We start from the raw sequence: 16,895 nt of genomic DNA, 5'->3' as shown, positions 1-16,895 counted from the left end.
CGGGAATTAAACAAATGGAACGTGCACAATCAATATCTTAAAAGCATGGGAATAGGTGTAGTTAATGTCCTGAATTTGATACTAGAAATGTATTATAAATTTAAGGAAACAAGAACAAACGCAAAGAAAAACTAAATAAGGCGAAGAAATAGTACTTGAACTGAATTGAGTGAGAAAAAATTTCCTAAATATACAAGTACCTGGATATTTCAGCTTCAAAAACGGTAAAAAGAAGCCATTCTAAACAATGAGAAAAATGAGGCTTCTCTGCTGATAACTGTGCCAATCTCAGAGCTTCCTCACTTTTGTCCCTCTGGCAAATTTCCAATAACAATAGCGTTTAAAGAACACCCATATTGTCTAAAGTAGCATGCGACTATTAGATATCACCTATAAGATGAACCGCTGTACAAGGGAACATACTGAAAAGGCCAGGAGATAATGAGAGGAATATATGTCTTTTTGCGTATAAATAAGGAAAAACTTCACAAATGCAGTGTGACTAGAAGACAGAACTTTTTGTTTGGATGAAGTTTTTATTTTTTATCCTTTTTCCCCTCACTTAGAATTTATGTTGCAACTTTTTGTGGCACTTTTCATGCAGAGGATGCACTAAGAGGCAGCAGAGTAATGGTTCACATTGTTACGAAGTAGGTCTGATTAGCTTCATACTTAGTAAAAGAGGAAAATAAAGTTAAAGGCATTGATATAGTTACAAAGAACTAAGTAAGATTAAATTTCTTCCTTCGAGGAAGCTGAAAGTACCAAATTCTAAGATATAGACATGCCAAGCATTATGGAATCATTGAAGTCAATGGAGCTTTAATAACATAAGAACAATGAGCTACCTGTAGAAGGTGCCGTAATAGGCAGTGAAGTATGGTCTGAGCTTGAGGTGATGGCTCAAAACATGGAAATTCTGTGCTTGCAGAAAATGACATTCTTTGAGAAACACCTACAACGACACCAGCATTTGGGAGAAGTCCAAGTGGGTATACCTCCCGATCAAATTCCAACTCCGGATCCAACTACAAACAGGTTGTTTATCAGGGAAAGTTCTACAACTATTTTGCATTTATGACTCATTATAGCAGAAAGATTACTTTTTCTCATAGGAAAGGTAAAAGCAGCAAAAAAGACCACCTTGGTAGTACAAGGATATACAAATATAGAAACAGTCAAACAGAAGGGGCAATAGAAAAGATATGACGGAATGGCTGAACCAAAATGTTTAGTATCAATCCGCAAGATTTAATTCATAAGTTCTCATTATTTAAACTAATTTTAAAAGAAAAACTAAAAAACTTGCAGTAACCACAAATGAACTAATAAAATTGGCAGAATCAAATAAATGAGGAATATTTGTGACGAACCAAAAAGAGAAATTCTTAATTTTCTCGCATTGCTTAGGAACTGATCACTATGTAACCAATAATAATTTAATAGTCACAGGCAAGCATACCTGCAAGAAATCCTCCTGCTTAAAAGAGTCAACACCTGGAGAAGGGTACCAAACCTGTAAAAAGCTTCCAACCAGAATAAATATCAGCCATGTCCAAATAATGGAGTCAAGATACATTAAATATGTGCACCATATAATAATTAATAAGAGAACAGCAGAAAAGTCCTTCACCTGCATTCCCCGATGACCATAATCTAACCAAGAAACTTCCTCAATTAAATTTGTTTTCTCCTCTGAATGACCACAGGTGACCCAGAATAATTCAACTGAGTCGGTAAGCTCCCTTTCTCGCCCATCATCCAAATCCAGAAGAGAAAGCTCTCCATTTGCTCTCAAAATCAAACATCTGAAAAAGCATATCAATCCTCAGAAGTATGTCCAATGAGAACACCTGTTTACATAACATTACGGACATTTACCTTGCAGGCTCTCTAACTAACATGTCAGAAGAAGAGATATGATTGTTTGAAATGCCTTCCCCTGGAATTTGTTCAGGAATGAATCGCATTGATACTGGATGGCTCTTTGCAGTCATAATTGACAGTTCTCTTACTGTAGAAAGCTGTTTGTCATTTTATCACTTAAAAAATGAATGAAGAATTAAGTAATCAAAATGTTGTCACTCAAATGCGACTTAACACTTGATAATAAAGCACATCTGAAAAGTACAACCATTCTCAAAGAAATTCCAAAATCAGAGTAGCTTGAAATATTCCTTTACCTGTAATTCTGGAGTACTAGACAATGTCAATTCCCCAAGTAATGTCAAATGGAAAATGTGAACATCAAATGGGCGATAGGTGACCAATATATATTCTTGATATACATCCATCACCACAGGTTTGCCAAGCAGTAGTTTCCGACACAGTAAAGAACTCTGGTCAAGGTGATACCTTGGGAAGAACAGTAACTCATACCTGAAACAGATTGATCATAATTACAGATAAACATAAAAATGTGCTCAATATACAAATAAGTAGAACAAATTTAAATGCAAGTCTTATAAAAAATGTAGCCAAACATAGGACAAAAAAATTCTGTATACAAAGTATATAAAACAAAGGTTAAAGAAAAAGAACAAAGACGGCTGTGAATGCTCCTGCTTAAAAAATATAGCCAATTCAGTGAAACTATTTAAGCAAGCCAATGATACTGGACCAGGCTGAAGACTGATATTTTAATATGAATTAGTTGTGGCCAGAAGAGAATACTTCTAAATAGTTTCTCACATGTTGGAAGCTTCAATGTAGTTGCAGACCGCTATAATCTTCCCCAACCACAATAAACCTTCACACTGGATTTTTTGTTCTTGAGTAATATCCCCAAATACACGCCACCTTTTCAACCGAATATCATATAAGATTAGACCATGTAGGCCAGCAACTGCTAAATACATTCCATCCTCGCTAGCTGCAACATGTTGAATAGGCCAATTTTGAGAGATATAAGAGACCTAGACCAAGATAAATGTTGTCAGAGATGCATACATATAGATGAATAAATAACAAACTAAAATAGCCGATTATCTGAATGCATACTGGGAGATTAACGTTAAGCATTTTAAGTTCGTCACTGTCTTCCGATTGCACAATGAGCATTCGATCATCACCATGTATGACTTGCCGTACGTGTGTTGTGCGAGAAACACCTCTGTTAAGGCAACATTTACCAAAAGAAAATGCAAGAATTCTTTCGGAAGATTTTTCCTCGATGGCATAAAGCTTATAACCATATTCATCCCACTGAATCACTGAGGTACCGCTAATTAAAGGTTCATATTTACAATCTTGGTTTGGCTTTACCATTGGAGATGATACAGAACTTAAACCAATTTGCCGGATAGTTGACATCAAACGGCAACCAGAAACAGACCATACAGCCAATCCTCTTAATTTCCACCCGACGGCAAAGGCAGAATTATCTGGTGTCCAAGCAATGCAACTAACATAACCAGTGTCCTCTACAGAATATCTGCATGATGTCAAAATCATCTTTAGATACAATGAATTAGTGTAAGCATAGACATCCTTGAATTCCTCAAATTCATGGTCAATAAACAAGCAACATTAAGGAGACTCCATCCTTAAAGAAATAAACAATTTTTACTAGCAATGGAAGTTTCAATCTGATAGCCTACAGAAATTTCTTTGTTCAGGAAAAAGATAACTCCAAGCTTACCCCCAGTCATGCAAAGAAACAGAACGAAAGAGGGAGGCAGAATCTGCCAGATCATATAATTCAACAACCCCTCTTCTGGTGCCAACTGCAAGAATTTGTTGGTTTGAAGCTACAGATGTACACACAGCATCCGCGGAACCAAACGTCTTTTCAGCCTTAATAGCATCGGTGTACTTTAAGCCTTTCTTGCTTACAGAACACTGCACTAACTTTCCATCAGCATATAGCACAAGGAGCATCCTCAGAGGAAGACAAAGGTCTAACTTTATGATAGCAGACTTTTCGCTGACATCATAATTGGACTTTAGAATTCTTGGTGAACCTTTATAAGCAAGTCCATTATCCAGAGAAAGAGAAGGTATGCCAATTTCATCATGATCATGGGGGTGAAGATCAATGTGAAAGGCCCCATAGAACTGTTTTAAGAAAGATGTGTAATTAGAAGAAAGACAAACAAAAGAAATTGGAAACATAATGGAAATTCAACCTAAAAGCAACGATGATTAGGAAACTGAGCATATGAGAATGCATCTAAAAGAAATATTTATTATTATAATTATTATTATTTTGTATAAAAAACAACTTCATTGATGTATCAAATTTACAAAATGGATATAGAACAAATGGGGTTACAAAAGGCTCTCTCAGTTGGTTTAGTGGGAAGCATAAGCAAAGAGATCAGATAATTTACACCAATTTACACCAAGAAATAGCATGATAAATGACAATATCAAAGAGCACTTCAAAAGGGATATAGAATACATCTAAAAGAAACATTTAATAACTGTAGCAAAAATCTTCATATTACCTCTCCCTTCCAGGATATACTGTATAAAGATCCACTGGAAAGCCCAATAATCATATGCTTGCTATCACTTACTATGTTGCTACTGCAGAAATAATGTAAAATTCAAAATCAATCCACATTATATAAATATCAAACACAAATATAAATAAGTATTAGTAACACAAAGTATCTAACCTAGAATTCTAAAAAGTTAATTCAAAAGGGAAAAGGATGCAACAATTCCTCAGTATTCAATCCATTTAAGGATATTACTAAGGTAAGTCTACATCTAGGTGTCCATTAATAATTAAATTTCTCATTGGCTGCATTTTGGTCAGCGGGGCTTCAGAAATCAAGTCTCAAGAGCTGCATTATTCAAGTCTCTTGTTACAACTATCCAATTCACTAATCTTATGCATACAAATTTTCCATGAAGAATGAGAAGAATAACTGTATTTTGGAAGACATTAGAAAGAAGCTCTCCTTTTTGTTTCTCCTATCCTTATGTGGAAAGGCAGTAGCTTAAAACTACTATTTCTTATTGGCTGCATTTTGGTCAGCGGGGCCTTCAGAAATCAAGTCTCAAGAGCTGCATTATTCAAGTCTCTTGTTACAACTATCCAATTCACTAATCTTATGCATGCAAATTTTCCACGAAGAATGAGAAGAATAACTGTATTTTGGAAGGCATTAGAAAGAGGCTCTCCTTTTTGTTTCTCCTATCCTTATGTGGAAAGGCGGTAGCTTAAAACTACTATTTCTCACGTTTTAACCTCAAGTTAGATACTACAATCTGCTCAAGTGTCATTGAAAGTAATTCCAACTATAAAATGATACAGAACAATAGAGGGAAAATTTTAAAGGATAATCTAGGGTCCCCTGTTAGATATTCAGGACTTTTACCAGATATTGTGGCTATTGGATTTTACTTCTATTCACTAACCTGTATTTCTTGGAACTATTTGAAAACACAAGTTCCTAAGAAGGATCCATCACTTAACTTGGTTGGTAGCTACAAGAAGAATGATGCTAATAAGGACAGTGCTGAAAATAGAAACTCTTGCTGATCTTTTCAATCTTAATAAGGTAAACCTTACAAAAGTATGGCTGGGAATTTAAAAGTTCTGCTCATTTATCTGTCGTCAGACATCCTTTCCATTAAGCAACATCTTAAGTTATTATGGCATTTTGAGACCAAATATTCTCATCGTAATATCTTGAATAAGTTTTTCTAGAGCATCTCCTTCTTATAGACAACAAGATTGATGGCAGAAATGAACCCATGGACATATGGCCATATTCAGTGTATTTGGTCAAGAAAATATAGATGTGACACCCGAGTAAAAGAGAGGTGCATAAATGAACCGAAACCATATATGAATGAGAGCGATCCTGAGGATAGGATAGCTAAGAAAGACTTACAAGAAATGAAAGTTACAACCTATACCAACAAGGTGCACCTTCCTTTTCAGTGGCTTAATCATAAGAACTTCAAGATTAAGGCACGCTTTGCTTGGAGCAATTCTACGTTGGGTGACCTCTTCGATATTTTTTTAAGATGCATGTAAGTGGGGACAAAACATGCTGGAATTACTCGTGTTAGTCTGTGGAGATAGTCTTCACTTTTAGAAGAAAAGAGTATGTAACATGACCATGTCATGGGGGATGCAAGATAATGTCAGGGCCATCAGGTGGCGAATCTAGATTCCGAATCCTAATCCGAATTCTGAGCATGGGTTGTTACAATAGATGTGTCTTTAAAAAATGAAGCTTAATCTGTTCAGTTGGAATTATTCTCCACAACACAAATGTACCTCCTTCATCAACGACAGTTTATTGTTGCCAAATTGAGGATTTACATCATTTGACATAACACACTACAAAACTTCTGTGAAGTTCCACAGAGTGCTAAATGGTTTCTCTTTAGCAAGACCGAAAATTCAGTTACATTAAAAACAGGATATAGCCAGCAATATATAGCCCTTTTATCAGAATTAGAAGACTGCATACACTGTCAAGTCCTTCGCTGCAAAAGGCACCTGCTCGCTAAGAACCAAAGAGATGGTGGCAAAAAACAAACCAGACGGCTGTTTTCCTCCAATATGTATCTTTCTATCAGTGAATTGGACCTTAAAGATGAGGAGAAAGAAAGATGACGTCTGCAAACAAAATTAGATTAAGAGATTTGAAAAAATGAAAATAAAAAAATAAGGCGACTTAATCATGCCACAGACAACAAAATAGAGTATTAGTCTCGACTTTAAGGATGTTCCATTCTATTTTTCAGTTTTAGAGTATTATTTTTAAGGTTTTGAGTTACAATTTAGCTGGTGGTCATTATGGTATTGGTGGGTAGTAGAGTCGCAACCTTTCATTTGACACATAGGTTAACTCCCGGATTTATTTTTAAGACTATAAATAGTCATTCATATTTTTGCTTTACAATTAAGATTTTGGAGATTAAAATGAAAGTTGTATAATATGCTTCTTAAGTCATGTGCTTGTAACTTGGTATTTCTTGTATTTAAATTTCATGCTAGAGTCATTCAAGTAGCCTTGATCAAGCTATCTTATGAAATAATTCGAATCTCGAGTTTAGAAACAAGTTTTCTTTACTCTTGGTATTGATCATCAAGGTAAACTACTCATATCTTACTTTTCTTTGGGTTAATTCCTTATTGTTTTTTGGAGTTCTCGGATATTTTAGATCTAAAGGCATTATCTTCCAACCGGTTGTTAAATCAAATTTCCAGGAGCTTCATATCAAAATTTCTATGGTATTATCGATACAAGAAATTAAAGCAATACCAAAATATAGGAGGATACCAAATTACAGATTGAATGAATATAACCTCAACCAAATTCCATTCATGATACCTAATCTCAGAATGTATCCTTATATATAGATTAAATGAACAGCGCTGGTTGGACATTTACAGAAATAGGGATCAAAGATATATATATTCCTAATTGCATATTACAGGAATACTATACTTAAATAACAACCGCATTACATATTGGACAAGAAATAATCACTCAGAACCAATTTAGATTAGGGGAAACCCATATATTCAAAATAGGGGAAACACTTACAAGAATGGCGATCAATTTGGTATCAGGGCTCCACACGGCCTGCATATTCTCTCCTTCCCTCTGCACCGAATCCGAATCCCGCTTGTACTTTCCCAATCTTATTCTGTGCTGAGCTCCACCCAAACCCAAATATTCGAATGTCAAAATCCGAAATTCTCAATTGCCAATACCGAAACAGAAAGAAAAATGACAGAAACCGCAACCAATGTCGAAACAAACCAAAAATTGTCCACACAGAATCGCCAATTGAGAAAACACGCAGAAAACAAGCACACAAATTGGTACCTGGGCTGAGCTCCATAGCTCGAGATGAGTAGGAGAGACGACGAGTAGTAAGCGATTAACGACCTTAAGATATATGATCTGCTGAGAAGATGGGCAAAGGCCAGGTTCCAGAGGGATGACCTGCGGCCATCCATACGCCATATACATCTTGTCGCTCTGTTCCTTAGTGTGATCTTGGATTGGAAGCTGGTAAAATGAAGAATCAAAAAGAAAACATACTGAATAAGCACGTAGAATTAGGGCTTATGAGAGAGATCTGAATGATGTTCAGGATTTGGAGAAGAATGTTGAAGCCAAATTTGCCAAATTATTATCAAGTGGGATTTGGATCTCAAATCCTTTGAACAGTATCAAACCGAAGCCCTTTTTTTTTCTTTTTTTTTTTTCTTTTTTTTTTTACGGAACTGATCGTTTTTCTTTCGAGCTTTTTGGCACTTACAGAGATCAGGTCAGACAGCTCATCACCTTCCTCAACTCCCATTGATTTTTGGATTTAAATCTATAATTTTATTTTATTAAAAAAAAAAATTACCTCATTAGATTTATCTTAATACTTTTATTTTATTTCGAATTATTAAGGTCACCATTTCGATTAATCTAAATATAATTTAATAGATAAGACGTTTATAAAATGGAATGTGTTTATATTTTTTTAATTTTCACTTTTTTTTTTATTTTTTTATTTACGAGTATTTTACCAAAATTAAATATAATAATTTTGCAAAAATAAAATATATTCGTCAACTCACCATTATAACCTCATTTGACACAAAAGTAAGTTATTAACCTCTTTAATTAATTAAATCAATTAATTTACTTTAGATCGAGTAGGTTTAGAGTTATGTAGGATAAGTTGTATCAAAGATATAACGATTACATATAAACACAAATCATTCACGAGATGTTTATATTTTCAATTGGGTCAAAAGTATGTTTGATTCCTGTAATTACATTTTAAAGTTTAAGTATTATTTGTCCTCTATAAACAATTTGTTTATGATTCAATCATAAATTAAGTCTCTCCTATCATTGAGGGATAAAAACAAATGAACAATTTTTTAAAGAGGAGATTAAAATAGGAGACGAAAATAGAGATATAGGGCTTCAGTTCATCTAAGAAACAACAATTAGGCAATAACTAGTGCTTAAAACGAATAGATCTTTTGTTAGAGGGAACCATACTCACAACCAAAGTTTTGTGTCAAGACTCTTATGATTTCATCAACGTTTTGAGTCTAATTTTGAGGGGTTTTGTTCAAAAATGGGTAATTTCGTGACTTCCGACGTGAAATTCTTAGAGTTTGCTTCTGATTTTTGTTCCTACGTTTCGTGTGACCAATGAGAGCGATTCTTGTGAACACATTAAGGGTTGAGAAGGTCTAGATAGTAGATCTCATTCAAGATTCAGAAAGGTTTTTTTTTTTAGGTAAGAAATTTGAGTCACTTGATGGTATTAATGAGTGTCCATGCATGGTAAAACACAAGCTCAATGACACAAACGATTGGTACCATAATTTGGATTAACCGATCAACAATAAATTTATATTCTAAGAAACTAAACGAGCGTGCAAAACAAAAACAAATGAACACTAGTGTGATGGTAAGCCACCTACAATCCAATGTTCAAGTCAGCTATCGGGTTCATAAAAAGCTTAGAGACAACTGTACGTAGCTTACGTACGTCTCTAGTCTAATTGAAACCATAGTTCATTTGCAACATGGCTTTGCTGCAATGGGACAATCTGAGCCATCCAATGCTGCCTGCTCAATTGGATTGGAGAGGTAGGCTTCTTTTAACTTGGTCTTGGTGTAATATAAGCCCATTTAAAAAGTGTCTAGTGTAGAAGGCATCGAGGGTCGAGGCTAGCCTCTTCCTTAACGGGGGCACGTGTCATGCATGTCTTCGATCATGGACCTTTCATTCGGTCCTATTCGGTTTTTCCTAACCTAATTTGTAAAAGTAAAATCCTAAAGGCTTCATATAAGTTCTATTTTGAAACCTATGTCGAGTAAACTTGTTCTTATTCTTTAAATTCTTGTGACATTTCGCAACTTTTTTTTGACTTGAGTATCAAAACTTCTGTGATAAATATCATTTTAGTGTGCATGTTTTTCGCAGATCAGATCTTCACCCACTAAATAAATTTACTCTCGCTTTCACATAAAGGGTTAATGCTAATTTTAATGACTTCTATTGTGCTAGAAAGTGGTCCGTGATAGGATTATCTCTCTAACAAGCATGTGCGAGTGAACCAAGTTAAGATTAGAACACTAGAGCTAGAATGGTTTAAGTACGTTTTCGGTAGACCAATCAATATTAGATCATGAGCGGGAATAAGAGGTCTAGACCTTAATTCTCCTATAAATTGGATTAGCCTAGAGGAGATAGTCCCAAGCATCCTAGAAATGTGAGATAAGATTTAAATCGCCTAGACGCCCTAAGAATTTAGTAAACCTTCACAACAAAGATAACTCAAAAAGCTTAATAGGCTATTAGCAAAGTGCACAATATCGCTAGAGTCTTTGTCTCCTCTCTACTCCTGCTCTTACCTCTAGCAGCACCCTGCCAAGTAGAAGAAGCATAGTCGAGCCACACCTAGGTCGGATAGTCTAGCACATCGAGAAGACTAAGTGTCTTTATCGGGAGAAAATGGACAAGGTCTCCTGAACAGGGCCTCTGCAATGTAAACTCATCTTGAGAGGAGTGTGTGGGACCATGCAGATAACCTAGTAGCTAGCAAGCACATGGGATCATACCCCTATACTCAAAGTGAATCTATATCCCTAAGGAATGGTTCGTCAATTATTCCATAGATGATGTCCAGACTAGCTAGATGACATATTGTCCTAACAAAATTTATAAGATAGTGACTCAACCCAAGATATCAGTCATTCACTGTTGTGGCTATGCAAGCTAAGTTCATCCAAAGCTAAGATACATCGTCCAGTAGATCCGCAATGCCAGAAATGGTGAACTACCTTTGGACTTAGATTGGGCTTGTGATGGATATGAGAACCGTTCAAAACTTCGAAACATTCCCAAAAGTTTAGATAGCTAAAGAATTAGGCTCGAACTTCCAAGAGCCTAGAGAAGAACCTGTGGACGTCTATTGGGAATTTGATGTAATAAGAGCTTACAAGTATTTTTTTTTGTACTCACTCCATTCTACGTTTCTTTTTCTAGTGTTCGCTGATTGTCGGTAGGGTGGTAGAACCTTTGAGAGTTGAGCAGTCACGCAATCAAAGAAAAATCCAACCCAAGTACGTGAATAATTGGTAATTAAAATAAAATAAAAATAACAAAAAATAATTGAGTATGTATGAAGACTTTGGCAATGATTAATTTTGAAAATTAAAAAAAAAAAAAGTTGATTAAAAAGTTTATATTATAGGAAAAATAAGGCCTTCCTTATGTGACATGAAATGATTAGAAGTTTGGTAGGCGATATTCCCAACGCACCTAAGCCTACTTACTCTTTACAAATATTGTTTTGTACGGCCCAATATTTGCTTATAAAACTTTATATTAAAATCCCCTTTTTGGTTGTTTCCTTCCATTTTCCACAATATAATCAACATTCTTTTTTTAATATATAGTCTCCAATCCATTAACTTTATATTTATAACATATAATTTCAATTATTCTACCGTCCCCAATCCATCCCCTTTCGAGTACAGCGTCTTCGTTGACACTCATTTCTTCCTCCAATTGATGTGGGACCTCCTAATCCACCTCTTTAAGGCCTAGCGTCTTTACTCGCATATCGTCTAGTGTCTGGCTCTGGTACCATTTGTAATAGTAGCCCAAACCTACCGCTATCCGATATTTTCCTCTGTGGGCTTTCCTTTCTGAGTTCCCCTCAAGGTTTTTAAAACGTGTCTATTAGGGAGAGGTTTTCACACTCTCATAAAAAAAAAATATTTCGTTCTCCTCTCCAACCGATGTGAAATCTTACATTTGAATCGTTAATTTTTTTAAAACAACAGTTATAGTTTTACAAAATCGAACTATGAGAACCGGGATTAGATAAGAAATCTTGGTCATATTTTCTGGAGAATTAAAATTTTTTCTTGTGGCCAAAATTGAGAAAAGAGAACCAATATAAAGAGGTGTGGCCCCACGCACGTGAAAGGTTTCAACAAGTAAATTAGATGACGAACTTGCTATGAATATCACAATGAACAAAAAAAAATTAATTGAAAAAAAAATAAACCTTGTACCTTTTAAAATAATTATTGACCACTAGGTTTAAAAAATATTAAATTTATAAGAGTACAGCTAAATTTTTCATACGTTACGATGGAGGAGAATGATCATTATATTTATTATAATGCTACAACGATCGCTATTCCTAACGGGTGTCCGACATCAACAACTTTAGAAAATGCTCTCCAACAAAGAAAGGGGCCCAAGAGGCGTACAAACCGACTGGTGAATCCCTACTCACATGTGTGGGTCATGTGTATAATAGTAAATACACATCTAATTACCGGTTTAGGATAGCCACCTAAGGAAATAGACTTAAAGAATAGGTCTCATTCATGATTGATGTGTTTGCATCTAACCTCAATAGTTGGGTCACTTGAATGAGTATTTCTTAAAACACTCAAGACTCGTGCTACTTCTATTTAAGGTAAAAGCAAAACACTCATGTACGGCTGACGACGACATCGTAAGTCAAGACCATGACATTGTAAGTCTATGACGGTGTTTTATCTTGAAGGTTCAAATTATTATTTCTCTCTAAACTCAGCACAAACATGTTGTATAATACATCTTTACCTCTCTGAGACAAAAGCCTGTTGTAACTCACAGTAGGTCATGATCGTGTACCTAACTCGATCGTTAAAGTGACTTTAAATCACTTTAAACAAACATCACACATTGAGGATCAAATTTTTTGACGTTAGGGAAAGGAAACAAAAGGAGGCGATTAGGGGCCAGTAGTGTCTAGGAGTGGGCAGGCAAGTGAACCCAAATCCAATCTTAAAAATGCCCCCATGAGCTCTAAATCTCCAACGCTCTATTCCCATAGCATTGGCCATTGGGGAGGCCCAACCTATGGTGTGGTGAGCGTGTGGGGTGGTGGGGATAGGGGTGACCTTCTCTTATCATTCCACTCTCATTTCATGTGCTCTTGTTCTTTGCCTCTTTCCACCTTTTTCTCTCTCTCTCTTTCTTGCTACCGCTACCGACGATCTTTGTCGTTTTCTCCGTTTGAATTTAGATCGAGATACAAATTTAGTTTATAAATTTTGACAAATGGGTTACGTAACAGGTGTATTTGAACCGCTCTTTGCTTGTAAGCATGTTTGTGAGTCGGGCTGGGTTGAGTTAGTATATTTTTTAGACCCAATTCAAATTTTTCGCTATATAGACGAAGAGTTCATTCCTTCCAATTGATACTAGAGCTAGAAACATGGTGTGCCAACGAAAACGTTCACTCCTAAAGGGTGGATTGTGGGATCACAATGGGTCAGAGAGGGAAACAAAACATTTTTTATAAGTTAAAACCTTTCAATGGGTCACAATGGGTTGGTTTGTGTTTGTTTCAGATCATTTATTCAATGTTTAGGTTAATCATGATTTTATTCGGTTGTTCGCACCATTTGGGTGATCGTTGGTTGTCGTAATATGTGACATCTAATTTATTATTTTGAATTCTATTTTAAAAATATATATACTAATTTTGTTTTTTGTTTTTTTTTTTAATTTTCATTATGTATACGTCATATAATTGGGAGATTCTGTACAGATTAATAAACCAAGAAAAACAGTTTGATGTGTTGGAATTTGTAATTATGAGTTGGTTGATTGCTTCCCAATCCTTTCCATTATATTCTTCACCTTTTGAAATGACCAGCGAATGAGCAAATACACCGTCTTCAATAAAGTAAAGCATCATCATTCATTCTTTGAAGACTTCGATTTTTTCTTTCTCGACTCCTAAATTCTTTTCCTTCTCGTTTGGAATATTTTTTAGATGCTTGAAAAAAAGTTTAGTTCGGGTGGAGAAAGTTGAAAATATCTGCTTTATTAGAAAATGCTTCTATCGTCTGTCTGATTTTCCTACTCGAAATTTTTGGTTAGTTGAGTTGGTGACCCGTGCAATCCAATTCAACTCTCTATTTTCAGACTGGATTAGGTTAGGTTAGGTTTTTAAGCGGGTCTGGTTACTGTTACATTTATAACTAAAATCTCGTAAAATTCAAATATCAAATATTCTTAGGTCAGAATCCATCACTAAGGGGCATAAACATCAAATATTTATAATTTTTAGTAATAATATGATTAATCTTTATATACTGTAGTAAAGGAATAAGAATAAGACAAAGTATAGGTTAGACAGAATTTAGTAACTAATTAAGCAATAAGTAGAGGAGCGAAGACACTTGTTCGAGAGGAGGTTCTGTACAGGGCCTGGTAAAGAAGTTGTTAAGAGAAGAAATAGGAATAGAGTCGGAGACTTGTGAAAGGATAGCAGAATCAGCTTACCTTGACTATGAACAAACTCTATATTTAGATTGGTCGAGTTTCATTCAATAATATCAACTATGAACAAACTCGAAAGTTTGAGTTTTTCAAAAATCTAACTCAAGCTAACTTTTGTAAGTTAGTCATATTTGTCGGATCCCCATAAACTCCTAATCCAAAGAAAATAAAAAAAATATGATGTGTGAGGTTTTTTCTTTATTATTTTGTTCTCTATCTTAATTTAATATCAACCAACATTACCATTTCCTTTTATTTCGAATATTTTTGTCAAATCTTTATGATAAAAGTTATCTGAAACTTCAAATTCAAAGAAAATGTTCTCTCGAATTTTTTTTTTCGAATTTAAATGGTGAGTATGAGAAAATTTAACGTCAATCATATTCGATATTACATCAAAGAATAACCATTAGTGATAGAACTACAAATTGTTTAGAAGAAAACGACAAAAAAATAAAAAAATAATTCTAATTTTTTTGTATTAAAAAAAAAGTAAAGAAAAAAAAATTGGTTATCCCGTTCCAAATATGTAAATACTTTTACCTCCTCTAAAATTAAACAAAAAAAAAATGTACATTTCATTTCTTATTACTTTAATCCGAATGAAATCTAAAATATATGGTAAACTCCGAGAATATTTTTATTTATTTTTAGATATAATTAATTAATGGTAAAAATAATAATGAAATGATAAAGATAGAAATGAGAAGATTGAGTCATAAAATGTCAAACCATGATGATGAATTAAGAAATGGTGGGCATTTCTAAATTTTAAAATAAGAAGCAACTTTTATCATGTATTAACATTATTTGGTATGTCGCCTAATTCAAATATCACACTCAAATAATTGAAATTTCAACCTAAGATGCAAATTTTTCTTTCACTTTATGCTTTGTAATCATTGATACAATGCCTTTTTCTTCCCAAACATACTCGAACCTATTTTATATTTGGTAACGTTACCATTTTAATCTATGTTTTCTCTGCCCTTACGTTACATTGTCGTTTTTGTATTTTAGTTCAATCTCTCCAAACTCATCTTGAATGGAGTACAAAACTACTGTTCGTAAAGAGAGTGGGAAGAGATTTCTCTCCGTTAGCTAAATTGGATCAGAGATGAGGGTTATATTCTCAATCCCTGCACCACTCCGTCTCACTATATATATTATGGGAGAAAATTATTTTTCAATAACCAAAATGAATTAACTATGAATTACCACGGGTTCGATTTTATCAAAGAACCTCGTGTGCATTATCGACACGAGATTGATAGATATAGACCAAGGCACTTCTTATTTCACACGTGTCAACACATCAATGATCTTTTTATTTTCTTTTCCTTAGGTTAATAAATAAATAAATAAATAATAAATCACAAAATAAATAATAATAATAGTAATTAATTAATGAAGAAAAAAAAAGGTTTTTTCGGCAAAGGCAAACGCGGTGTTATGTCCGGATTCGAAACGTGAAATGACCATTTTATCCCCCACGTGTTCCCTCACCTACTGCCCTCTCCTCTCCCTTGAGTCCATGACAGTCATTTTCAACGCAAGTCCTTCTCCGGACCCACACATTAAAAAAATAAAAAAATAAAAAAATATATTTAAAAAAAAACACCTCTAATTTTTATTTAAATAAAATTTAATTAACCTAAAAAAATTAGTAACATTTTTTAGATCTTCTACTCTATATACATGTGGCTAATACCCTAAAAAAGAAAATTAATTTTTTATAAACAATTTTTTATGATTAAAATTTTCAATAAATATTTGACTTATTCGATATTTTTTTCAAAATTCCAAACAGAAATTATAATTTAAGAAGAAAAAGAAAAAAAAAAGAAAGAAAGAAAACGACCCACTGAAATCCCACTCCATTGGTCATTTCCATCACCCTCACCGCACGACATGTGAGGCTATCACCGCCCACCTCTCCGTCTTCCCTATATCTTAAATCAAATTCTCATTTCTGCAAAGCCAAGAAGCAAAAAAAAAAAAAAAAAAACCCCTTCTGCAAAACCAACGGAAACCGTCCATTTTCCGACCCGACCCGACCCGATGGGCTTTCCGGTGGGTTGCACGGAGGTTTTCTTCCCCACAATATTCCTCCATTTACTCTCTCTCCTGGACTTACTAAAACGCCTAATTCTGTACCTGTTCCGCCTCCTCGGCCTCCCGGAATTTCTCTACTCCGACGCCGCCATCTCGCGGGAGGGTGGGATTCCGTTGAACCCGCCAGCCTCCGCCGTGGTCCTGCGCGAATTCCTCCCCGTAGTGAAATTCTCGGATGTCCCCCAGGCGGCGGAGGCGGCGGCAGAGAGCTGCGCCGTATGCCTGTACGAATTCGAGGGAGCAGAGGAGATCCGGTGGCTGACGAACTGCAAGCACATATTCCATAGAGGGTGTGTGGACCGTTGGATGGATCATGATCAGAAGACATGTCCGCTTTGTAGAACGCCGTTCGTGCCTGATGGGATGATGGATGAGTTCAATCAACGGCTCTGGGCCGCCTCTGGAATTGCTGAGTTTGATTCTGAGTTCAACTCGGTTTTAGGTTAGTGCACCAAAAAAGAAAAAAAAAAAAAAAAAAAAAA

General features: G+C 35.0%; 2 protein-coding genes across 3 annotated transcripts in view; one reads left to right on the top strand and one right to left on the bottom strand.

The window, feature by feature from the left end:
* The window catches only part of LOC111464339 (RAB6A-GEF complex partner protein 1-like), a 14,814-nt gene extending 6,599 nt beyond the window's left edge, over positions 1–8,215 (bottom strand). The window contains exons 1-13 of one of the 2 annotated variants that reach the window (XM_023108502.1): positions 7,806–8,215; positions 7,521–7,628; positions 6,438–6,586; positions 4,449–4,530; positions 3,641–4,056; positions 3,001–3,433; positions 2,692–2,915; positions 2,184–2,379; positions 1,882–2,024; positions 1,634–1,808; positions 1,463–1,516; positions 849–1,028; positions 201–313 (exon numbers count right to left, since the gene is read on the bottom strand). In XM_023108502.1, coding sequence (XP_022964270.1) covers positions 201–313; positions 849–1,028; positions 1,463–1,516; positions 1,634–1,808; positions 1,882–2,024; positions 2,184–2,379; positions 2,692–2,915; positions 3,001–3,433; positions 3,641–4,056; positions 4,449–4,530; positions 6,438–6,586; positions 7,521–7,628; positions 7,806–7,952 — 2,420 coding nt within the window. In that variant the 5' untranslated portion in view covers positions 7,953–8,215. The remainder of the gene's footprint in view (positions 1–200; positions 314–848; positions 1,029–1,462; positions 1,517–1,633; positions 1,809–1,881; positions 2,025–2,183; positions 2,380–2,691; positions 2,916–3,000; positions 3,434–3,640; positions 4,057–4,448; positions 4,531–6,437; positions 6,587–7,520; positions 7,629–7,805) is intronic. The other variant, XM_023108504.1, reaches the window with a different exon arrangement.
* An 8,055-nt stretch (positions 8,216–16,270) lies between these two features.
* LOC111464396 (E3 ubiquitin-protein ligase RHA1B-like) lies at positions 16,271–16,869 on the top strand. The gene has a single exon (XM_023108593.1). The coding sequence runs from the start codon at positions 16,360–16,362 to the stop codon at positions 16,858–16,860; it is 501 nt and encodes a 166-aa protein (XP_022964361.1). The 5' UTR covers positions 16,271–16,359; the 3' UTR covers positions 16,861–16,869.
* Positions 16,870–16,895: the final 26 nt, after the last annotated feature.

Source organism: Cucurbita moschata, unplaced genomic scaffold, assembly GCF_002738365.1.
Source record: "Cucurbita moschata cultivar Rifu unplaced genomic scaffold, Cmos_1.0 Cmo_Scf00030, whole genome shotgun sequence".
Lineage (NCBI taxonomy): Eukaryota > Viridiplantae > Streptophyta > Magnoliopsida > Cucurbitales > Cucurbitaceae > Cucurbita > Cucurbita moschata.
This window is presented reverse-complemented; position numbering and strand designations above follow the sequence as displayed.

Bases quoted from the DNA above. Each gene is read 5' to 3' on its own strand.
- LOC111464396 (XM_023108593.1), top strand. From the start codon at position 16,360: ATGGGCTTTCCGGTGGGTTGCACGGAGGTTTTCTTCCCCACAATATTC.